General features: G+C 42.4%; 1 protein-coding gene across 4 annotated transcripts in view; it reads left to right on the top strand.

Moving 5' to 3' along the window:
• The window catches only part of LOC129851445 (metabotropic glutamate receptor 4-like), a 326,145-nt gene that overhangs the window by 162,145 nt on the left and 137,863 nt on the right, over window positions 1-26,137 (top strand). For all 4 annotated transcript variants that reach the window (XM_055917990.1, XM_055917991.1, XM_055917992.1 and 1 more), the window contains exon 3: window positions 12,201-12,417. In XM_055917990.1, coding sequence (XP_055773965.1) covers window positions 12,201-12,417 — 217 coding nt within the window. The remainder of the gene's footprint in view (window positions 1-12,200; window positions 12,418-26,137) is intronic.

Raw genomic sequence — 26,137 nt, 5'->3', positions numbered from 1 at the left:
TTATTCTGCTCCTTTGTACCCCAGTATCTCTACTTGCACACTCATCTTCTGTACATCTATCACTCCAGTGTTTAATTGCTATATTTCAAATTATTTCGCCACTATGGCCTATTTATTGCCTTACCTCCCTTATCCTACCTCATTTGCACACATTGTAAATATAATTTTTCTATTGTATCATTGACTGTATGTTTGTTTATTCCATGTGTAACTCTGTGTTGTTGTTTGTGTCGCACTGCTTTGCTTTATCTTGGCCAGGACGCAGTTGTAAATGAGAACTTGTTCTCAACTAGCCTACCTGGTTAAATAAAGGTGAAATAAAAACATAATAGATATGAGTGGTCCCAGGATTCAGACCCACAATCCTGGCGAAGCAAGCACAATTCTGTACCAACTGAGCTACAGAGGACAAGAAGGATACAAAAACTCTCAACTCGCTGACCTGTCCCATTTAATGCACAAGTGTTTGTCAGTTGAAGCAACGTCAGTACTCAGTAGACTACATGTTGCTGCAATTTGAGTGTGGATGCAAAAGGAAGTTAAGTCATCCATAAAGTACTTTGTGGCTAGAAATGAGAAATTATGACAATCATGAACTTGCTGTCGAGATGATGTCATCTGTTCTCAAACCTGGACATCAAAATAGTCCACTGTACTCTTCTGTCTACTCTCTCTGGCATGGTTCGCCTTGAGCTCCACACGTTGCATATTGAAAGGACGGTCCAATAATGATTTGGGGTTATTGAGGTCATATTACTCATCCTCTATGGTCCACATCATAATGTGGCTGGGCCACACAAGGATAACGTTTCTACTGTGAATAAGCACTAGCACAATTACACATTATACGAATCGGTCAAAGTCTAAGTTTACATTACTGATGTATATTTATACATTTATGTAAAGATATGCATGATTTTGGTCTCATATACAAAAATACATATACTGTTTTATTGTCATTGATTGACCCTCACCTCCACTGGGGGCAAGATGAAAGTTGATTTCCAGGCTAATGGGTAAATGTGAAAGCATCAGAATGTCAGTGTGTTGTAATGATGCTGCACTTAGCTATAAGTGCAAAGGCATGTCTACTTAAGGTCCGGATGACTCTTGTTCAGATCTCATTTAATCTAAGGACATTTACATATGTTATCATTAAATGTCTTGATGGCATAGGGCATTATATTAATTGTAAATTAGACATTTGAGAATGGGGCGTCAGGTTGATACCCAGATTGCGGAGAAGGTCCAGGTGGAACAGAGAGGTGTATCATGTGGATCTACATTCATCAGCCCTCTCCACAAAGACAGGCTTTAGTCTGTAATACATATTATTAAAGCGAGAATCACTTGTGAGACAATGAATTCTAATGAAGTGTCAAGATTGACTTGTAAAGTCAGAGTGTGATTCAATGAAAACAAAGCACATTGAGAGACATTGCAAGGTAATTGCTCTTTGTATCAGCTAATAAACAGTAGTGTTAAACAACAGTAATGATATTCTGTTTATTATTGGCAGTGATTCATTAGTCACTAATTGACAAAGTGAGCATATCTCTGTTTGGCTATATTGTTTCACCCCAGCTGATCAAATCAAATCACATTTTATTTGTCACATGCTTTGTAAACAACAGGTGTAGACCAGAGGAGGCTGGTGAGAGGAGCTATAGGAGGACGGGCTCACTGTAATGACTGGAATGGAATCAATGGAACAGAGTCAAACAGTTTCATCTGTTTGATACGGTTCAACACTGTAGAGTAACTGTGAAATGCTTACGTACGGGTCCTATTCTAAGAATGCAGAGTTAAAGATAAAACCATTTTTACACAAGGAATAAATTCACACGTTGAATAACGAATAACAATCACGAGTCAAAATAACATGGCTATATACAGGGAGTACCAGTACCGAGTCGATGTGCAGGGCTACAAGGTAATAACATGGCTATATACAGGGAGTACCAGTACCGAGTCGATGTGCAGGGGTACGAGGTAATAACATGGCTATATACAGGGAGTACCAGTACCGAGTCGATGTGCAGGGGTACAAGGTAATAACATGGCTATATACAGGGAGTACCAGTACCGAGTCGATGTGCAGGGCTACAAGGTAATAACATGGCTATATACAGGGAGTATCAGTACTGAGTCGATGTGCAGGGGTACGAGGTAATAACATGGCTATATACAGGGAGTACCAGTACCGAGTCGATGTGCAGGGGTACGAGGTAATAACATGGCTATATACAGGGAGTACCAGTACCGAGTCGATGTGCAGGGGTACAAGGTAATAACATGGCTATATACAGGGAGTACCAGTACCGAGTCGATGTGCAGGGGTACAAGGTAATAACATGGCTATATACAGGGAGTACCAGTACCGAGTCGATGTGCAGGGCTACGAGGTAATAACATGGCTATATACAGGGAGTACCAGGTAATAACATGGCTATATACAGGGAGTACCAGGTAATAACATGGCTATATACAGGGGTACGAGGTAATAACATGGCTATATACAGGGAGTACCAGTACCGAGTCCATGTGCAGGGGTACGAGGTAATAACATGGCTAGATACAGGGAGTACAAGTACCGAGTCGATGTGCAGGGGTACGAGGTAATAACATGGCTATATACAGGGAGTACCAGTACCGAGTCGATGTGCAGGGGTACGAGGTAATAACATGGCTATATACAGGGAGTACCAGTACCGAGTCGATGTGCAGGGGTACAAGGTAATAACATGGCTATATACAGGGAGTACCAGTACCGAGTCGATGTGCAGGGGTACAAGGTAATAACATGGCTATATACAGGGAGTACCAGTACCGAGTCGATGTGCAGGGGTACAAGGTAATAACATGGCTATATACAGGGAGTACCAGTACCGAGTCGATGTGCAGGGGTACAAGGTAATAACATGGCTATATACAGGGAGTACCAGTACCGAGTCGATGTGCAGGGGTACAAGGTAATAACATGGCTATATACAGGGAGTACCAATACCGAGTCGATGTGCAGGGGTACAAGGTAATAACATGGCTATATACAGGGAGTACCAGTACCGAGTCGATGTGCAGGGGTACGAGGTAATAACATGGCTATATACAGGGAGTACCAGTACCGAGTCGATGTGCAGGGGTACAAGGTAATAACATGGCTATATACAGGGAGTACCAGTACCGAGTCGATGTGCAGGGGTACGAGGTAATAACATGGCTATATACAGGGAGTACCAGTACCGAGTCGATGTGCAGGGGTACGAGGTAATAACATGGCTATATACAGGGAGTACCAGTACCGAGTCGATGTGCAGGGGTACAAGGTAATAACATGGCTATATACAGGGAGTACCAGGTAATAACATGGCTATATTTTTTATTTATTTTTTATTTCACCTTTATTTAACCAGGTAGGCAAATTGAGAACACGTTCTCATTTACAATTGCGACCTGGCCAAGATAAAGCAAAGCAGTTCGACACATACAACAACACATAGTTACACATGGAGTAAAACAAACATACAGTCAATAATACAGTGAAAATAAGTCTATATACAATATGAGCAAGTGAGGTGAGATAAGGGAGGTGAAGGCAAACAAAATATATATATAAATAAATAAAAAAATATATAAAAGGCCATGGTGGCAAAGTAAATACACTATAGCAAGTAAAAAAATAAAATAAAAAAAATAAAATAAAAAAAATAACACTGGAATGGTTGGTTTGCAGTGGAAGAAGGTGCAAAGTAGAGATAGAAATAATGGGGTGCAAAGGAGCAAAATAAATAAATACAGTAGGTAAAGAGGTAGTTGTTTGGGCTAAATTATAGATGGGCTATGTACAGGTGCAGTAATCTATGAGCTGCTCTGACAGCTGGTGCTTAAAGCTAGTGAGGGAGATAAGTGTTTCCAGTTTCAGAGATTTTTGTAGTTCGTTCCAGTCATTGGCAGCAGAGAACTGGAAGGAGAGGCGGCCAAAGGAAGAATTGGTTTTGGGGGTGACCAGAGAGATATACCTGCTGGAGCGCGTGCTACGGGTGGGCGTTGCTATGGTGACCAGCGAGCTGAGATAAGGGGGGACTTTACCTAGCAGGGTCTTGTAGATGACCTGGAGCCAGTGGGTTTGGCGACGAGTGTGAAGCGAGGGCCAGCCAACGAGAGTGTACAGGTCGCAGTGGTGGGTAGTATATGGGGCTTTGGTGACAAAACGGATGGCACTGTGATAGACTGCATCCAATTTATTGAGTAGGGTTTTGGAGGCTATTTTGTAAATGACATCACCGAAGTCGAGGATTGGTAGGATGGTCAGTTTTACAAGGGTATGTTTGGCAGCATGAGTGAAGGATGCTTTGTTGCGGAATAGGAAGCCGATTCTAGATTTAACTTTGGATTGGAGATGCTTGATGTGAGTCTGGAAGGAGAGTTTACAGTCTAACCAGACACCTAGGTATTTGTAGTTGTCCACATATTCTAAGTCAGAGCCGTCCAGAGTAGTGATGCTGGACAGGCGGGCAGGTGCAGGCAGCGATCGGTTGAAGAGCATGCATTTAGTTTTACTTGTATTTAAGAGCAATTGGAGGCCACGGAAGGAGAGTTGTATGGCATTGAAGCTCGCCTGGAGGGTTGTTAACACAGTGCCAAGAGAAGGGCCAGAAGTATACAGAATAGTGTCGTCTGCGTAGAGGTGGATCAGAGACTCACCAGCAGCAAGCTATATACAGGGAGTACCAGTACCGAGTCCATGTGCAGGGGTACAAGGTAATAACATGGCTATATACAGGGAGTACCAGTACCGAGTCCATGTGCAGGGGTACAAGGTAATAACATGGCTATATACAGGGAGTACCAGGTAATAACATGGCTATATACAGGGAGGACCAGTACCGAGTCGATGTGCAGGGGTACAAGGTAATAACATGGCTATATACAGGGAGTACCAGGTAATAACATGGCTATATGCAGGGAGGACCAGTACCGAGTCGATGTGCAGGGGTACAAGGTAATAACATGGCTATATACAGGGAGTACCAGTACCGAGTCCATGTGCAGGGGTACAAGGTAATAACATGGCAATATACCGGGTTGTACCAGTACCGAGTCGATGTGCAGGGGTACGAGGTAATAACATGGCTATATACAGGGAGTACCAGTACAGAGTCGATTTGCAGGGGTACAAGGTAATAACATGGCAATATACAGGGAGTACCAGTACCGAGTCGATGTGCAGGGGTACGAGGTAATAACATGGCTATATACAGGGAGTACCAGTACAGAGTCGATGTGCAGGGGTACGAGGTAATAACATGGCTATATACAGGGAGTACCAGTACCGAGTCGATGTGCAGGGGTACGAGGTAATAACATGGCTATATACAGGGAGTACCAGTACCGAGTCGATGTGCAGGGGTACGAGGTAATAACATGGCTATATACAGGGAGTACCAGGTAATAACATGGCTATATACAGGGAGTACCAGTACCGAGTTGATGTGCAGGGGTACGAGGTAATAACATGGCTATATACAGGGAGTACCAGTACCGAGTCGATGTGCAGGGCTACAAGGTAATAACATGGCTATATACAGGGAGTACCAGTACCGAGTCGATGTGCAGGGGTACAAGGTAATTGATTGAGGTAAAGTGACTAGGATAGACAAGACAGTAGCAGCTGTGTGTGTGTGTGTGTGTGTGTGTGTGTGTGTGTGTGTGTGTGTGTGTGTGTGTGTGTGTGTGTGTGTGTGTGTGTGTGTGTGTGTGTGTGTGTGTGTGTGTGTGTGTGTGTGTGTGTGTGTGTGTGTGTGTGTGTGTGTGGCGTCAGTATATGCATGTGTGTGCGTGGTGTGTGTGTGTGTGTGTGTGTGTGTGTGTGTGTGTGTGTGTGTGTGTGTGTGTGTGTGTGTTTGTGTTTGTGTGTGTTGGGGTGTAGGTATGTATGATTGTGTGGGTAGAGTCCAGTCTGTGTGCATAGCATCAGTGCAAGAGAGTCAGTTCAAGAAAGGGTCAATCAATCAAATGCATTTATAAAGCCCTTCTTACATCAGCTGATGTCACAAAGTGCTGTACAGAAACCCAGCCTAAAACCCCAAACAGCAAGCAATGCAAGTGTAGAAGCACGATGGCTAGGAAAATCTCCCTAGAAAGGCCGGAACCTAAGTAGAAACCTGGAGAGGATCCAGGCTATGAAGGGTGGCCAGTCCTCTTTTGGCTGTGCCGGATGGAGATTATAACAGAACATGGCCAAGATGTTCAAATGTTCATAGATGACCAGCAGGGTAAAATAATAATTATCACAGTGGTTGTAGAGGGTGCAACAGGTCAGCACCTCAGGAGTAAATGTCAATTGGCTTTTCATAGCCGATCATTCAGAGTATCTCTACCACTCTTGCTGTCTCTAAAGAGTTGAAAACAGCAGGTCTGGGACAAGGTAGCACGTCCGTTGAACAGGTCAGGGTTCCATAGCAGGCAGAACAGTTGAAACTGGAGCAGCACCACGACCAGATGGACTGGGGACAGCAAGGAGTTATCAGGACAGGTAGTTCTGAGGCATGGTCCTATCGCTCAGGTCCTCAGAGAGAAAGAAAGAAAGAAAGAAAGAAAGAAAGAGAGAGAGAAAAAGAGAAAAAGAGAGGAAGAGGGAGAGAGAATTAGAAAGAGAGAGAATTAGAGAGAGCGTAATTCAATTCACACAGGACACCGGATAAGACAGGAGAAATTCTCCAGATATACAGACTGACCCTAGCCCCCCGACACATAAACTACTGCAATACATGTAGTCTGGGTGATTAGCTATTTAGCAGTCTTGTTTAGCAGTCTTGCTTGGGGGAAGAAGCTTTTCAGGGTCCTGTTGGTTCCAGACTTGGTGCAGTGGTACCGCTTGCAATGCGGTAGCAGAGAGAACAGTCTATGACTTGGGTGGCTGGAGTCTTTGACAATCCATTGTGCCTTCCTCTAACATTGCCTGGTATAGAGGTCCTGGATGGTAGGGAGCTCGGCCCCAGTGATGTACTGGGCCGTACGCACCACCCCCTGTAGTTCCTTGCGGTCGGGTGCCTTGCAGTTGCCATACCAAGCAGTGATGCAGCCAGTCAAGATGTTCTCAATTTTACAGCTGTAGAACTTTTTGAGGATCTGAGGGCCCATGCCACATTTTTTCCCGCCTCATGAACAGTTGTCTAACTAACAGACCCATGAAGTACAACAGGAGGCATAAGGAAAGATAACACCCAGCCAAACACATACAGCATTTGATGAATACAATTTATTTAAATAACTTAATTCACACTGGTTATTGATGCATGGCTTTTAATTTGCAAGTCTCCTCCAGTATCCAATGAATTGCCATGTTTTCAGTAACAGATTAATAGGGCGGAAATTCTTCTTACAGAGACCTGCTATTTCTGGAAGCGTTCTTTAGTAACCATACAATCACAGCAATTATAAAGCTTGGCAGACAATACGTATCCACTGTGCATATGTTTCCTTTGACACTTTGTGTGTGAAGTGACGTTACAGTGCTTAGCCAGGTTGATACAAAAAGACAGCAGAAAAAACACCTTCTGGTTTAGTCACTCAATGTCTTTCAGCTTTAGCTGTGATCTTTCCTGCAACTTCATTTACATTCCAAAGAGTGCTTGATAAAATGCAAGCCTGAGAATTTCAAGTTCTTGACTTGCTAATTGTGCTTAAACAGTTGTTAACTCCAAACCGCAAGTATCCAATTATAATATGCATACTAGCAACATAACAGACATACAGTGGGCATTCAGATGGCTACACATTAACAGGAATAGCACGCAAAGGAATATCTTGTTAACAACGGTAATCCACAATGGTAACCGTTTAAAATGTTTTTCCAATTTCATACTAGCTACCATTACATTTGAATGCCATGATTAAACATTTATCCAACTAAATCCATGGGATACAGCCTTAGGAGAAATATTGATTTATTGATGCCATAGTCTTAACACTGCCACACCCCATTAACTCTCTAAGGTCAAAGTTCAAAGACCCTTTAAACTCAATACCTACTTGGCCTATATACTAACACATCTTGTTTTATTTGGGTCCGAATTAGAACACTTAATGTTTTGAGCATCTCAATTTATTTATACCTGTGAGAATGATGTCATTTGATACTCTCTATTCTTGATAGTATCCCATCACAGTCCCTGCGAGGCATTCTCAATTTCATTAACATGAAGACACTTAGTGGACTAAAACCCGCTGTGCCTTCATTTTGTAGGTGTACTCCATAGACAATTATACTGCGTTTGGATTTCTTAGAGAGAGATTTCTTAGAATATAAATCACTCTTAGCTAATTTAGCTGGTATAATTAGTGACCATCAGCTTTCTTTCTTTAATGTACTGTATTTTGGTAAGTCAAAGTATCAAACAGTAGGGCTATAATGCCGATCAGGACATTGGTTCCTCCTATCTGTGGAAGAAAATCTGTTTCATTTCCTTCTTTAACTAGAACAACATCACAGACAGTCGCCCCCTTAATGCGAGGTTATACTCACCAACAAAGCATTAAGACCATTTTAAAGGCATCACTGTTCTTGGGCCTGGAACACTACTCTGAACACTACATATACTGTGAAATTGAGCTGAGAATACTTCCATGTATCAAGACTGAATCTGTTCATACAATTATGTACTGTATAAAAGCAAACTTCAAAAATATAGTGTGAAACATTCCCCTTTCTCTTTTTTTAAATTCGAAATGAGCCTTTATTGATGCTAACTACTACAGTAGCATTGAAGTGTTTCAACTATCAACTCTATTTTCTGAGTCTACCCACATTAAGCACAATACTGCAGGCTGCTCATGTCCCTTATTATGGACTTGATGGCAAGGCAACTACTACATCAGGGAAATAGAACACTCTGAGGGTCAAAGCATCTTGTGGGTCATGCTGGAGCCCTTCAGGGACTCTGGCCTCTAACCTGTCTCTTTGAATACTTTTCAAACCCAGCTATGGCTTGAGTGGACTGAAACAGGCCAGATTGTGGTATAGGACAAAAAACACCACGGACCTACTGCACTGTAGTTACTATACCATAGGATACCAAACAGGCAAATAAAGAGTTAGGAAAATATAAGTGTTTTCTTTACTGCGTTATGCAGTAGCTTTTTACCCAACCATATGACATCTTCCTTAACTGAGCAGATCTTAAGGGTTATCGAAATGCTCAAATGTATTTGTGCATTTTCATGTAACGCTGTGTCATGACGTGTGTGTCATGGCCCTCTTTGGGTATAGTGAGTGCCTTCCCCCTCTCTCCCTCTTACACCCAGGTTCTGTTATCTCAGGTCGTAAATTCCTAGAGGAGACTCTCTCCTCATGGCCAGGCAATATAGTCAGAGAGAGTTTCACAGTAGAACAAAGGAACTTATTCTACATCACAGAATTTGAGAACTGAACAATATCCATGTTTTGGAGAGTGTGTAAAATGGTCGGTGGAGAATCCAGCTACGACCGGTCCATTTTGTTTTATGATTGTGACCTCAGGAAAGACAATACAGCCACATTATCAGAACTCTGTTTATACAGGAGCCTCCGTTCTGAGGCTTGCATCTAATTATTGTATAAAATGAATGAGTAAAGATGAAACTACTTGTAAAATTGTGTAATGTGATTTTAAAACAGTGAAACTGTTGTAAAGTTTCTCTAAGTCATTGGCCCGCCCCCATCAGCACAGACATTGATCTGGCGTCATGGGACTTCTTTTCCACAGTTCCGAATAAAACCCCCACCTGGAGCAATCATCTTCGGACCATGCCTACCTCAGTCAGCTGAGGGAGCTAATCTTAGAGTAGAGACCAGAAAAACCTCAGGACAAGCTAAGGTTGCAATGGTTCCTGAATTCTTAACTATACCACGTGGTTAAACTCTGAGACTATCGATACCGACAGAATAAGAGCAAATCTTCTATACTAATTGATAGTCTGCAGCTAGGAATTATGTACCATTGAATGCGAAGACCGACAACCGCCAAAACATCTATTCTATAAGAACATTTCTGAATGGAACTCTGAAGTATCCATTCTAACGACGAAGACTCCAGGGACGCAAAGAGAAGTTCAGATGAGCTTTCCAACAGAAAGACGGACGATTCTAACAGAGATCATGACGACACACTGAGCATAAATATATATATTGATTGCAATTATTCCCAAATGAGTGAGCGTTCATGTGCAAAGGATTAGCATTTCAAGTATTATAATTATCAACTGTGTAGTGTCTTTTGTCTTTCGCGCCCTTCTCAGTCCCTTTGTCTACCAAACCATCATATCGGTTTAGCCCACTAGGGCACATCCCCTATCATTTCCTTGTAACCATATCTACTTTGTTTGTTATGCATTTCTGTGAATATTTAGTTAGTTAGTAAATAAATGATTAAGACAATTGATGTATTGATGATTTATAGGAAAGACTGGGTTTGTGCAGATAACCAATGATTTACGACGTTCCGAATGAGACTAACGTGAGGTAAAGAATGATTCATTAATTAGAAGACTAATTGATCAGATATTAAAATATCTGAAAAGTTATATTAGGAAAATTTTTACTTTGTAATCTGAAGATTTTCCTTGGTGCCCTGACTTCCTAGTTAATTACATTTACATGATTAGTTTAATCACATAATAATAATTACAGAGAATTGATTTGATAAAATAAGTCTTACTTTAACGATGCCAAAGACACAACTACTGCATGGAGCAGGCTACACTGCTCTCTAACAATTGAAGCATGGTCATTGCTGTAAATGACAATGTGTTCTCAGTCAACTTACCTGGTAAAATAAGGGTTCAATAAAAATAGAAAAATAAAATAAAACGTAGGCTACATACTGTTTCTTAGCCTCAGCTCAAAGTAAATTGACAACAGTAAAAGCTACTGACCAAATCGAATCCAATTGTATTCGTCACATGCTTCGTAAACAACAGGTCTAGACAAACAGTGAAATGCTTACTTAATGGCCCTTCCCAACAATGCAGAGATAATTAAAATAGAGAAATTATAGAAAGGTAAAAAACGTAATAATAACCATTACCATGGCTACCGGTAAATTACAGCTAAGTGTTGTCTGAGAAACAAATTATTATTATTATTTGGTGGGTGCTATATTTGTCCTATTTCAAATGGCGAGACTGCAAATGGAGAGTCGTTTTAGGAATTAAATGGATGAACTGGTGTCATACTAAATTGTTTCATTGCTTTTAAAATAGTGGTAGGGAAATTTGTGTAAAAACATCATGATTGAAATGAAAAGTCCACTTTAAAATGTCAGACTTGTTTTGTCATAACTAAAAATATATAAACTCATACAAAAACATCTGTAATTACAATTAATTATTTTCCTGCTTTGAGAAACTGGTCAAAATGAAGATCCTACATCTGTAAGTAGCCTTGTCTGAGCCACAATGGCCCATCTCCTGGTCCTCTAGCGTGAGGACAAGTACACCCCTTTTTTTAGAGTCTTTGGTATTAATAAACTAGGGATCGAATCCCCAACCTTCCATTCTCAGGGACAACACACTAACGACAAGGCCGCTGAACTATCAAAGGTAACGGTCTTCTAATGTTGTACACTGAACATTGGTAAAACATGACAAGGGTCTGGAGAGGATGTGGTGCCAATGGATAGGGAGTCACAATCCTGAGTCTGTGTCAGTCCACTGCCAGCCCAGATATTTGTTTTGGTATGGATATGTGGTGGGTGCTAACTTGGCAGCAGAATGGCATTGGGTCAGATGTAATATTGAGTGTTTCCAGAGAGTGTGTGTGCCTCTGAGCTTGCTGCCCAATGATAATGAACCATCTAGCTGTGGTGGAGAAAGAAAGCTGTTGCATTAAAATAATGGTTCCCCACTAGAACAGAACACCATATCACCCACTACATCACAGCCAGGAATATACTTCTTCAAGATGTACATTTTTGTCAGTTAGTAGACACTCCTTTCCACAGCAATGAGGGAGTACATTTTCTTACTGGTTCCCTGTGGGAATCCAACCCACAACGCTGGCATTACACGCACCATGCTCTACCAACTGTTCCATCACCATTCCTGTCCCCCTGAGACTGACTGTTTGCTGTTCCCCTGTCATCCACCCACCCTCCTCCGTCTCCTCCAAATTCTTCTCCTCTTCTCCCAGTTAACTCATCCCTTCTTCTCTCTCTCCTTAGATCCCCCAGGTGAGTTACGCTTCCACGGCCCCGGAGCTGAGCGACAACACACGTTATGACTTCTTCTCGCGCGTGGTGCCCCCAGACACCTACCAGGCCCAGGCCATGGTGGACATCGTCAAGGCCATGCGCTGGAACTACGTCTCCACCGTGGCGTCAGAGGGCAACTACGGAGAGAGCGGCGTGGATGCCTTCATACAGAAGTCTCGAGAGGATGGTTAGTGGGTTCTCTGTGCTTTTGTTCTGTTCATTCATCATTCCTCTTGCCATATGAACTGAGGATGACGCAATAGAAGATGGCCCCTAGTGGTCGAGCTGACCTTTTTTCCTTGGGTTTGTCTTCTGAACGTAGGAGTCCATATGCTGTACACATCTCACCCAAAACAACGACCTGCACCAATACATACAAGGATATTTATTTATTACCTTTATTTAACTAGGCAAGTCAGTTAAGAACAAATTCTTATTTACAATGACAGCCCACCAGGACACAGTGGGTTAACTGCCTTGTTCGGGAGCAAAACAACGGATTTAATAACTTTTTTTTTTTCTTGTCAGCTCGGGGATTTGATCCAGCAAAATTTCAATTACTGGCACAACACTCTAACCACTAGGCTACCTGGCACCCATTGCTTCTATCAAGGTTTGAACTCAGATCTCAGGATTCAGAGTCCTGAGTGCTACCCATTACACCATAGAACCATGTGCAATATCACTTCTCACAAACCATTGAATGTGGGTGGAATACTAAATTGACATATGGAAAATATAACTTCAATCCAAACTTGAGATATGCATCATGGCTTCCTTTTGCATTTCAATTCCCTATGGTTGGTTGGAAATATAAGTATTTAATTGAATTCAAATCTTGATGTGTGATATGGTACGTATATCTTTGACTACCAGGGGATTTGCTGAATATCAAGTGCACAATCAAATTGTCCAGAGAGATAAATCTGTTGCATAGTATGAATGTGGTCTCACAATATAGAAATAAATACTGTAAGTCTGTAATAACTCATGGTCCACTTATAGCCTCAAGGGTGTTTTGAATGCAACATGACTAAAATAAGCTCAGAAATTGGTGTGTGTGTATTAATGAGTAGATCAGGGCTATTCAGTATCTAGAGAACCCCTTCCTTGTACTCCGACATTCTGAAAGTGAGCACCTAGTTCACTTCTCTCTTTCTTTTTAGAGAAGCTTAGGTGTCAAGTGCCCTTTCACCTTGATCCTATACAACGGCCTGATTTATTCTCTTCTTTTTATCAACATGCGACTGCAAAAGCACTAAGAGAGTGTTGAGGTTAAGTTTTGAAGTAAACCACATCAGCCTCAAAAACACTAAGAGAGTGTTGAGGTTAAGTTTTGAAGTAAACCACATCAGCCTCAAAATCACTAAGAGAGTGTTGAGGTTAAGTTTTGAAGTAAACCACATCAGCCTCAAAAACACTAAGAGAGTGTTGAGGTTAAGTTTTGAAGTAAACCACATCAGCCTCAAAAACACTAAGAGAGTGTTGAGGTTAAGTGCCATCCGTTTTGTCACCAAAGCCACATATACTACCCACCACTGCGACCTGTACGCTCTCGTTGGCTGGCCCTCGCTTCATACTTCATACCAAACCCACTGGTTCCAGGTCATCTACAAGATCCTGCTAGGTAAAGTCCCGCCTTATCTCAGCTCGCTGGTCAACATAGCAGCACCCACCCGTAGCACACACGCCAGCAGGTGTATTTCACTGGTCATCCCCAGGCCAATTCCTCCTTTGGCCACCTCTCCTTCCAGTTCTCTGCTGCCAATGACTGGAACGAACTGCAAAAATCTCTGGAACTGGAAACACTTGTCTCCCTCACCAGCTTTAAACACCAGCTGTCAGAGCAGCTCACAGATCACTGCACCTGTACATAGCCCATCTATAAATAGCCCAAACAATTACCTCATCCCCTACTGTATTTATTTATTTTGCTCCCTTGCACCCCAGTATTTCTACTGTGCCCATTCACCTACTGCAAATCTACAATTCCAGTGTTTTTAATTGCTATATTGTATTTACTTTGCCACCGTGACCTTTTTATTGCCTTTACCTCCCTTATCTCACCTCATTTGCTCACATTGTATATAGACTTGTTTTTGTACTGTATTATTGACTGTATGTTTGTTTTACTCCATGTGTAAGTCTGTGTTGTTGTATGTGTTGAACTGCTTTGCTTTATCTTGGCCAGGTCGTAGTTGTAAATGAGAACTTGTTCTCAACTTGCCTACCTGGTTAAACAAAGGTAAAATAAATAAATAAATAAAGTGTTGAAGTCAACCACATCAGCCTCTAAAGCACTAAGAGTGTTGAAGTCAAGTATTGAAATCAACCACATTAGCCTCAAAAGCACTAAGAGTGTTGAAGTCAAGTATTGAAATCAACCACATCAGCCTCTAAAGCACTAAGAGTGTTGAAGTCAAGTATTGAAATCAACCACATTAGCCTCAAAAGCACTACTAGAGTGTTGAGGTTAAGTGTTGAAGTCACCCACATCAGCCTCAAAAGCACTAACACCGTACCCAAACCATCTGCGAGCGTGCGCTATCATGATTTTGTCCCCACACACCAAACGCAATCACGCAATCTCATAGTTACTACGACAACTGACCAAACTCAGTTCATCTTTCAATCACCCACGTGGGTATAACCTATGAGGAGATGGCACATGTGTATCTCCTTCTATATAAACCAATGAGGAGATGGGAGATGCAGGACTTGCACCGCGATCAGCGTCACAAATAGAACTGACTTCTATTTTAGCCCTTGGCAACACAGATGCTCATTGGCGCGCAAGAGCGGTGTGGTTGTAATAATTGAATAACATGTATGTTTAAATGTATTTATTTTGGTGTGGCCAGCATGTAAGAGTCTTGAGGTTAAGTGTTGTAGTCAATCACCTCCCGGGTGGCGCAGTGGTCTAGGACACTGCATCGCAGTGCTAGCTGCGCCACCAGAGTCTCTGGGTTAGCGCCCAGGCTCTGTCGCAGCCGGCCGCAACCGGGAGGTCCGTGGGGCGACGCACAATTGGCATAGCGTCGTCCGGGTTAGGGAGGATTTGGCCGGTAGGAATATACTTGTCTCTGTATATAAAATGTATGTAATAAAATGTATGCACTCTACTGTAAGTCGCTCTGGATAAGAGCGTCTGCTAAATGACTAAAATGTAAAATGTAATCACATCAGCCTCAAAAGCACTAAGAGAGTGTTGAGGCTAAGTGTTGAAATCAACACATCAGTCTCAAAAGCACGAAGAGAGTGTTGAGGTTAAGTGTTGAAGTTAATCACACCAACCTCACTCTATGATGAGTCAGAAATAGGTGACAGTTCTTTACATTTGGCCATTGTTCTTGCCTTTCAGTTGTCAAGAAATTCTGATTCAGGGGTGTGCTTGTTGACAAACTTTGCAATGCATTACACAATCTGCCAATACTCTCTTACCAACTCGATCATCAAAACCCGAAACATAAAAGCTCTCTATAGGCCTTTTCCTAGACATGTGGGTGTATTTCTGCATTCAAGTAGGCGGTAACAAACAACTCTGACAGCATTGCACATAGCCACCTGTTTACAAAAGCTAACTGTCAGTAAGTTGAATATTAAATTAGCGTTTTGTCACTTGTGCACAGCAACAACACTTGTCGAGGTACGACATTTTATATTCAACTTTCAACTGCCACAGTACAAGCTCTGTAAGTTCTACAAGCTTTATTGTTTCCCTACAGTCCATTAACACAGAAAACAGAGATCATCTGGATATCTCTGGGACAGTGTAGTAGAGAAACGCAGTTCCCTCAAGAATTAGAAACAGAAGGAGTCAGAACCAATAAACTAGGTTTAATTCGAGGAGTGCGAACAATGGAGCAGGCAATAAGATACATTGGTGTGTCCTAACACAGGCATTTCACTACACCAAAACCAGGTATTTAACCAACTGCAGATACAGTATGTGATTGAGTATAAGGTAGCCTACATTATGCTAATGAATTACAGGTATATTATGGTATTATATTAACATTGTAATACATTGCATATACAAAGTGCTTTTCTAGAACCCAAGAAGACGCTTTACGTAATACATCAACAAGGTAGCCTAATGGGTTTTACATACTGTAGGTTTAGCATATTCATGAAAGATTTTATAGCAACAGTACCTTTCATTATGGCTAGCTGTCACACCTGTGCAATGTTGTTCTCTGTGCGAAGAATTGCTCTGAAATTATAGGATTGTGTCATGACTATTGAGCAAAAAAGGTTGATTAAGTTTTGTGTTGGAATCCCTTGGCCATTTATCTCTAATCCCTTGGCCATTTATCATTTAGCCTAAAATGTTGTTCATACAAGCTGGCTTGGTTGGCAGAATCCAGTATACAGGTGTAGACATTGTTCTGCTGAACATCCACAGAAATAAATAAGGATGTCTATAGTAACACAGATGACACATTAAAAGCTAGACACAAAACCATTTTTATCACTACAATAAAAACAATAAAAAGAAGCGCGAGTGAAAAGTGACTGCCATTAGTCAATTTAAGAGCTCTCTCTCTCTCTCTCTCTCTCTCTCTCTTTCTTTCTTTCTTTTTTTCTTTCTTTCTTTCTTTCTTTCTTTCTTTCTTTCTTTCTTTCTTTCTTTCTTTCTTTCTTTCTTTCTTTCTTTCTTTCTCCAGCCCCACCACTTCTCACCTCCAGTCTCTCTCTCGGTCTCCCTCCTCACATCACATCTCCTCTCCTCCAGTCTCCCTCTCTACCCCTCCACACCAATCCGTCAGTCTCTCCCAGTCCCTCCAAGGAGAGTCACCGTACTTGATTGACTAAGCAGAACGGAAATTAAATGTAGGAGACCTTGGGGTGGCCTAGTCATGTCCCTGGCTGTCCCTGTCCCTGGCTTGCACTTGGCTGGGCAGGCAGCGGTGGACTGAGACAGACTTGGCCTTAGGTACCCATCATCAATTTACCCTACTAGCATTCTCATCCCCTTGACTAAACTTTAAATCACCCAACCCACCAATCACTGCCGGCTACGTGTAGTGGAATGTATATGAAAACCTATTTTTTGACGTCCACGACAAGGCTGAAATAATCCATGGAGATTGAAATGGACACAGTATTTGTGATTCCTGCGATGCAACTGAGAGATTAAGTATTCCAAACTTGTTTTGGATTAAGTGTCATCCCTTCTTTTTGAAGTGAACTTTGCAATTTTGTGCACTGCAAGGGCTGTTAATCAGACTATTATGTCCCCTTATGTGTAGTAGCCATCACATGCTGCTGGGAAAACATTGTATGAGGACAGGCGCAATGATTAGAGGTATCCCTGGAGTTGGGGGCAGGGATATGGATGAGAATCTTTTGCTTTAGAAACTAATCCCCATGTCCATGGGGCTTTTGGCAGACCTTTCTGATCATATACATTAAAGGATAATTATCTCATAGAAACTATAGATGATACATTTTAGATACCTCTCACTCTGAACAAAGTCTGTTTCTTTTCAACTAAGTATGAACCTTTATAAAGGTCAGTCAGTGGTTCTTCTAAATCACTTCCCATATGGACCTGAGCTGGATCATGTGCCAAGAGAGTGAGCAGAACACTGTGTGTGCGTGTGTGTGTGTGTGTGTGTGGCGGGGGTCATTGAGGGGTGCTGTTAAGAGGCTTTTATTATATAATAAATGTATAGAATGCAAACATGTTGTGACACAGGCACGGCATGGCAGTGGTAGTAAACTGTAGGCTATTAGGGCCAAACCTGTTGAGAGCCATCTTGACCGCAGACTAGACACTCTTTGGCGCAGAGCTGTTGACTACTGTGGAACCATGCCTTAAGAGATGTCATCTATCAAGTTAATGAAACACAATGTCAATAAAGACCCTAACGAGATTCCAGCAAGCCATTAGGTTGTCTGACATCAACATGAGAAACTCGCCTGACGGAGTCACTGTCTGCATGTGTATTTGTATTTATTATGGATCCCCATTAGCTGCTTCCAAAGCAGCAGCTACTCTTCCTGGGGTCCAGCAAAAATAAGGCAGTTTATACAGTTTTAAAACATTACAATACATTCACAGATTTCACAACACACTGTGTGCCCTCGACCCCTACTCCACCACTACCACATAACCACATATCTACAGTACTAAATCCATGTGTATGTATCGTGTGTCTGTGTGTGTGTGTGTGTGTGTGTGTGTGTGTGTGTGTGTGTGTGTGTGTGTGTGTGTGTGTGTGTGTGTGTGTGTGTGTGTGTGTGTGTGTGTGTGTGTGTGTGTGTGTGTGTGTGTGTGTGTGTGTGTGTGTGTGTGTGTGTGTGTGTTTGTTTGTGTGTGTGTTGCTTCACAGTCCCTGCTGTTCCATAAGGTGTTTTTTTATCTGTTTTTTAAATCTAATTTTACTGCTTGCGTCAGTTGCTTGATGTGGAATAGAGTTCCATGTAGTCATGGCTCTATGTAGTTCTGTGTCCCTCCCATAGTCTGTTCTGGACTTAGGAACTGTGAAGAGACCTCTTGTGGCATGTCTTGTGGGGTATGCATGGGTGTCCGAGCTGTGTGCCAGTAGTTCAAACAGACAGCTTGGTGCATTCAACATGTCAATACCTCTCATAAATAAAAGTAGTGATGAAGTCAATCTCTCCTCCACTTTCAGCCAGAAGAGAATGACATGCATATTATTAATATTAGTTCTCTGTGTACATCCAAGGACCAGCAATGCTGCCATGTTCTGAGCCAATTGCAATTTTCCTAAGTCATTTTTTGTGGCACCTGACCACACGACTGAACAGTAGTCAACAAAACTAGGGCCTGTAGGACCTGCCTTGTTGATAGTGTTGTTAAGGCAGAGCATTGCTTTATTAAAGACAGACTTCTCCCCATCTTAGCTACTACTGCATCAATATGCTTTGACCATGACAGTTTACAATCTAATGTTACTCCAAGCAGTTTAGTCATTTCAACTTGCTCAATTTCCACATTATTTATTACAAGATTTAGTTGAGGTTTAGGGTTTAGTGAGTGTTTTTTTTCCAAATACAATGCTTTTAGTTTTAGAAATATTTAGGGATATCTTATTCCTTGCCACCCACTCTGAAACTAACTGCATCTCTTTGTTGAGTGTTGCAGTCATTTCAGTCGCTGTAGTAGTTGACGTGTATAGTGTTGAGTCATCCGCATACGTACAGTAGAATCTCTGGCTTTACTCAAAGTCAGTGGCATGTCGTTAGTAAAATTGAAAAAAGCAAGGGGCCTAAATAGCTAACTTGTGTGCAGAATCAAACGTTGTGCCCAGGGTTCTTTCAGAACATTTTCAGAATGTATATAGAAACATTAATAAGCAACTGAAACTTTGATAGAGGTCAATATGGGGATTTTTAATCATGCTGTAGGGATTGTATTCACATAAAATTTACTCAGAACTGCCCATTGAATGACAATCGGTAAACAATGAATATGATAAAAGAAAATCACATAAACTGAACACCTCATATCTCCCTAGAAGACAAATCACCCAACGAGACAGTCTGTAATCTAATCCACCATAAATCCATACAACAGATAGGAACATCAGAGTGTGCAGCTAACTATCGAGGCATTCTGTAACCTAATCCACCATAAATCCATGCAACAAATAGCTGCAGACGCTGATGTTTCTAACTATCAAGGCAGTCTGTAACCTAATCCACTATAAATCCATACAACAGATAGCAGCAGATGTTCCATATGACCTTTTACTCACAACCATTCACCCTAGTTAAATAAAGGTTAAATAAAAAATAAAAACCCGATGCTATGGTCATTTATGTCTTCATTTACGGTCAGACATTACACTATTGTCTGCCTAACCCTCCAGATGTGTCCTGTTGTAATTCATTTAGACAATTACATGCCTGTTCTTAAATTGGGCCAGACGGACAGAACAGCCAACCTGACCGTGTCTCTCAGGCATGTCTATGACACAGGGAATGACCGTGCTTCTCAGGCATCTCTATGATACAGTGAATGACCGTGCCTCTCAGGCATCTCTATGACACAGGGAATGACCGTGCCTCTCAGGCATCTCTATGAATGTGATGACTGTGTCTAGAGAGATTATGACATGCCGGTAGAGGCACAGTAGAAGCCAAGTAGCTGGACAAGTTTGATTGTTTTGTACTCTGTTTTGACTAAACTTACCAGTGTTGGGGTCAATTCAATTGAATTTCCAGTCAATTGAGGAGGCAGACTCAATTCCAATTATCTTGAATGCTTTTCAATGAGAAGAATTTGGAGTTTGGTTTGAGTTCTGAATTGTCTGGAATTTAAAAGAAATTTACCACAACCCTGATACTGACATTAGTATAAGTCATTAATGTTTGTAGATGTACAGTACAAGTCAAACTTTCGGACACACCTACTCATTCCATGGTTTTTCTTTATTTTTACTATTTTCTAAATTGTAGAATAATAGTCAAGACACCAAAACTATGAAATAACACATATGGAATCATGTAGTAACCAAAAAAGTTTAAACAAATCAAAATATATTTGAGATTGTTCAAAGTACACACCCTTTGCCTTGATGACAGCTTTGAAAACTCTTGGTATTCTCTCAACCAGCTTCACGAGGCTGTCACCTGGAATGCATTTAACATGTTATACAATAAATCTGTTTTGTTCGAAAAATGTGCATATTTCAGGTATAAATCATAGTTTACATTGCAGCTACAATCAGAAATTGCACCGAAAGCAGCCATAATAATTACAGACACCAACGTCAAATACCTAATTACTCATCATAAAACATTTCTGAAAAATACATAGTGTACAGCAAATGAAAGACAGGCATCTTGTGATTCCAGCCAATATTTACGATTTATTGAGTGTTTTACAGCGAAAACACAATATAGCGTTATATTAGCTTACCACAATAGCCAGAAACACAAGCCATTCCCCAGTAGCAAAGGTTAGCGATCGTAACAAACCAGTAAAAGATATATAATTTTTGACTAACCTTGATATTCTTCATCAGATGACAGTCCTATAACATCAGGTTATACATACACTTATGTTTTGTTCGAAAATGTTCATACTTAGAGCTGAAATCAGTGGTTATACATTGTGCTAACTTAGCATCTTTTTCCCACAACGTCCGGATATTTTTCTGACACTTTTTCTGACACACATATTCTGACCAAATAGCTATTCATAAACATAACAAAAAAATACATGTTGTATAGGAAATGATAGATCCATTAGTTCTTAATGAAATCGCCGTGTTAGAATTCTAAAAAATAACTTCATTACGACATCCAGCTTCGGTATAGCTAGAGTACCCAAAAGCTGGGCGCCGACGACTAGTTCACATGTACGACAGATATATGAAATAGCATCATAAAATGTTTCTTACTTTTGCTGATCTTTCATCAGAATGTTGGACAAGGGGTCCTTTGTCGGGAACAATCGTTGTTTGGATTTAGAACGGCCTCTTTCCCTCTCGATTTAGCAAGCACACTAGCCAAGTGGCACGAATCTCTCCATCGTCAACAAAGTCAGAGAACGGAACACGGCAAAACTCCCGAAAAAATTTCAATAATCTGATTAAACTATATTGAAGAAACATACTTTACGATGATATGGTCACATGTATCAAATACAATCAAAGCCGGAGATATTAGTCGTCCATAACGGCAGCTAAACAGAAGGCAAATCCAGGTGCCTCCTCGCGCTCTCCAGAAAACAGGAAATGGGTCACACGTCATACAAAGAGCTTGTATTCCACTTCAGACCAAGTAAAAACACTCAATTTCTTCTCTCACCGCCTCTTGACATCCAGGGGATGGTCTATGAAGTGCATGTATACTAATATGTATCATGTCCATTTATACGCAATAAGTAGAACAGAGCCTCGATTTCAGACTTTCCACTTCCTGGTCAGGAAGTTTGTGCCAAATGAGTTCTGTTTTACTTACAGATATAATTCAAATGGTTTTAGAAACTAGAGAGTGTTTTCTATCCAATAGTAATAATAATATGCATATTGTACGAGCAAGAATTGAGTACGAGGCCGTTTGAAATGGGCACCTTTTATCTGGGTACTCAATACTGCCCCTGCAGCCCAAACAGGTTAACAGTTAATTTAACAATTAACAGGTGTACTTTGTTAAAAGTTAGTTTGTGGAATTTCTATCCTTCTTAATGCATTTGAGCCAATCAGTTGTGTTGTGACAATGTAGTGGTGGTATACAGAAGATAGCACTATTTTGTAAAATGACCAAGTCCATGTTATGGCAAGAAAAGGTCAAATAAGCTAAGAGAAACGACAGTCCATCATGACATGAAGGTAAGTCAATCCGGAAAATCTCAACAACTTTGTAAGTTTCTTCAAGTGCAGTCGCAAAAAATATCCAAGCGCTTTGATGAAACTGGCTCTCATGAGGGCTGCCACAGGAAAGGAAGACCCAGAGATACCTTTGTTGCAGAGGATAAGTTCATTAGAGTTAACTGCACCTCAGATTTCAGCCCAAATACATGCTTCACAGAGTTCAAGTAACAGACACATGTCAACATTAACTGTTCAGAGCAGACTGCGTAAATCAGGCCTTCGTGGTCAAATTGCTGCAAAGAAACCACTACCAAAGGACACCAATAAGAAGAAGATACTTGCTTGGGCCAAGAAACACAAGCAATGGACATTTGACCTGTGGAAATCTGTCGTTTGGTCTGATGAGTCCAAATTTGAGATTTTGGGTTCCAACCGCCATTTCTTTATGAGACGCAGGCGAACGGATGATCTGCGCATGTGTGGTTCCCACCGTGAAGCATGGAGGAGGAGTTGTGATGGTGTGCTGTGCTGGTGACACTGTCTGAGATTTATTTAAAATTCAAGGTACACTTAACCGGCATGGCTACAACAGCATTCTGCAGCGATACGCCATCCCATCTGGTTTACTATCATTTGTTTTTTTAACAGGATAATGAACCAACACACCTCCAGGTTGTGTAAGGGCTATTTGACCAAGGAGGCGAGTGATGGATTGCTGCATCAGAGGACCTGACCTCCACAATCACTCGAACTGTCACGCCCTGACTTGAGAGATCCTTTTTATGTCTCTATTTTTGGTTTGGTCAGGGTGTGAGTTGGGGTGGGCATTCTATGTTGTGTGTTCTATGTTTTCTGTTTTGTGTGAGGGCCTGACAGAACTGTTGCGTTTTGTTCCACTTTTGTTTTTTGTTTCAGTCTTCAGGCTATATTAAAACATCATGAACACGTACCACGCTGTGCTTTGGTCTACTCCTTCTTCCTCAGACGAACATCGTTACAGAACTACCCACCACCAAAGGACCAAGCAGCGTGGTGGAATGGACTGGAATGGGAGGAAATCTTGGACGGCAAGGGACCCTGGGCACAGCCGGGAGAGTATCGCCGTCCTAAAGAGGAGCTGGAGGCAGCTAAAGCGGAGCAGCGACGCTACGAGGAGTTCGCTCAAGGAAACGTGCACGAGAGGCAGCCCCAGAATTTTTTTGGGGGGCGCACACGAGGACATTGAAGGAGTCAGGTAGGAGACCTGAGCCAACTCCCCGTGCTTACCGTGGCGAGCGTCGTACTGGTCAGGCACCGTGTTATGCGATGGAGCGCACGGTGTCTCCAGTACGTGTTCTTAGCCCGGTGCACTATTTCCCAGTTCCTCGCATCGGCCGGGCTAGGGTGGGCATCGAGCCAGGACGGAGTGTGCCAGCCCTGCTCTCCAGGCCTCCAGTGCGTCTCCTCGGTCCGGGTTATCCTGTGCCAGCCCTACGCACAGTGTCCCCGGTTCGCCAGCACAGCCCTGTGCGGCCTGTTCCAGCTCCCCGCACTTGCCGGGCTACAGGGGGGATCCAGCCAGGACGAGTTGTGCTAGCTCTGCGCTCGAGACCGCCAGTGCGCCTCGACGGCCCAGTGTATCCGGTGTCTCGGCCAAGGCCTTCTGCCTTCTGCATGTCTCCCCAACCTGGGGAGTCCTGTGCCTTCTCCCAGAGCCAGGCCTCCTGTGTGTGTCCCTACTCCAGTGGTGATCCATGGCACGAAGACTCCAGTGATGATCCATGGCAAGAAGCCTCCAGTGATGATCCATGGCACGAAGCCTCCAGTGATGATCCATGGCACGAAGCCTCCAGTGATGATCCATGGCAAGAAGCCTCCAGTGATGATCCATGGCACTAAGCCTCCAGTGATGATCCATGGCACGAAGCCTCCAGTGATGATCCATGGCACAAAGCCTCCAGTGATGATCCATGGCAAGAAGCCTCCAGTGATGATCCATGGCACGAAGCCTCTAGTGATGATCCATGGCACAAACCCTCCAGTGATGATCCATGGCAAGAAGCCTCCAGTGATGATCCATGGCATGAAGCCTCCAGTTATGATCCATGGCACGAAGCCTCCAGTGATGATCCATGGCACAAAGCCTTCTGTGTGACTCTCCACTCCAGTGAGGATCCCCAGTCCGGAGCCTCCAGCATCGATCCCCAGTCTGGAGCCTCCAGCGACGATCCCCAGTCCGGAGCCTCCAGCGACGATCCCCAGTCCGTAGCTGCCAGAGTCTCCCTCCTGTCCGGAGCTGCCAGAGACGCCCTCCTGTCCAGAGCTGCCAGAGTCGCCCTCCTGTCCGGAGCTGCCAGAGGCGCCACCTAAGTGGGCCAAGCCTAAGGTGGAGCGGGGTCCACGTCTCGCGCCAGAGCCGCCACCGCGGATAGATGCCCACCCAGTCCCTCCCCTATAGCTTTAGGTTTTGCGGCCGGAGTCCACACATTTTGGGGGGGGGGGGTACTGTCACGCCCTGACCTTAGAGATCCTTTTTATGTCTCTATTTTTGGTTTGGTCAGGGCGTGAGTTGGGGTGGGCATTCTATGTTGTGTGTTCTATGTTTTCTGTTTTGTGTGCGTGCCTGACAGAACTGTTGCGTTTTGTTTCACTTTTGTTTTTTGTTTCAGTGTTCAGGCTATATTAAAACATCATGAACACGTACCCCGCTGCGCTTTGGTCTACTCCTTCTTCCTCAGACAAACATCGTTACACGACCTCAACCCAATTGAGATGTTTTGGGATGAGTTGGACGGCAAAGTGAAGGAAAAGCAGCCAACATGTGCTCAGAATATGTGGGGACTACTTTAAGACTGTTGGAAAAGCATTCCTCATGAAGCTGGTTGAGAGAATGCCAAGAATGTGCAAAGTTGTCAAAGCAAGGTGTGACTACTTTGGAGAATCTCAAATATAAAATATATTTTGGTTTGTTTAACCATTTTTAAGTTAATACATGATTCCATATGTGTAATTTCATAGTTTTGATGTCTTCACCATTATTATTCAATGTAGAAAATTGTAAAAATTAAGAAATATCCTTGAATGAGTAGGTGTGTCCAAACTTTTGATCGGTACTGTAGATTTGGAATGACTGATTAAATCAACAGCAACAGAACAATAAAGTAACAGTTTGTTCTACATGGGGAAAGCCTCAGAGAAAGTTTGGGTGAAGAAAGAATGGTCAATTTATCCTGAAGTACTGTGAGGAGGCTGCACAAATTGGCCACAAAATAGGTTGTGAATCACTATAGATAAGGTTAGCGTCCTCAGCTAATATATGACTATAATTTTGGGGAAAATTAAGAGATGAAAATAGGCTGTGGCTGGTTGGTAGTCTGGCTGGCTGTGGGAGAGATCAACATTAAGTGGGCACCCAATCACTCGGCTGCTCCATCGTGTGCCCAGGAATGCAGTTTTGATTCGATTTGTGGTTACCAAATTGCATTTACCAACAGGAGAGGCAATCAATTTGGAGGGGAAGAGCAGAAAATGAAACATATTAAAGGGTCGAAAATGTATGAGATAATTGGACACTCCATACATGGAATGGTGATACGACTCTGAAACATCCTGGCCACTGGGACAACGAGAATGGAA

The sequence above is a fragment of the Salvelinus fontinalis genome, chromosome 3 (assembly GCF_029448725.1).
Source record: "Salvelinus fontinalis isolate EN_2023a chromosome 3, ASM2944872v1, whole genome shotgun sequence".
NCBI lineage: Eukaryota > Metazoa > Chordata > Actinopteri > Salmoniformes > Salmonidae > Salvelinus > Salvelinus fontinalis.
Note: the sequence above shows the minus strand (reverse complement) of the source record. Positions and strands in the feature narration are given on the sequence as shown.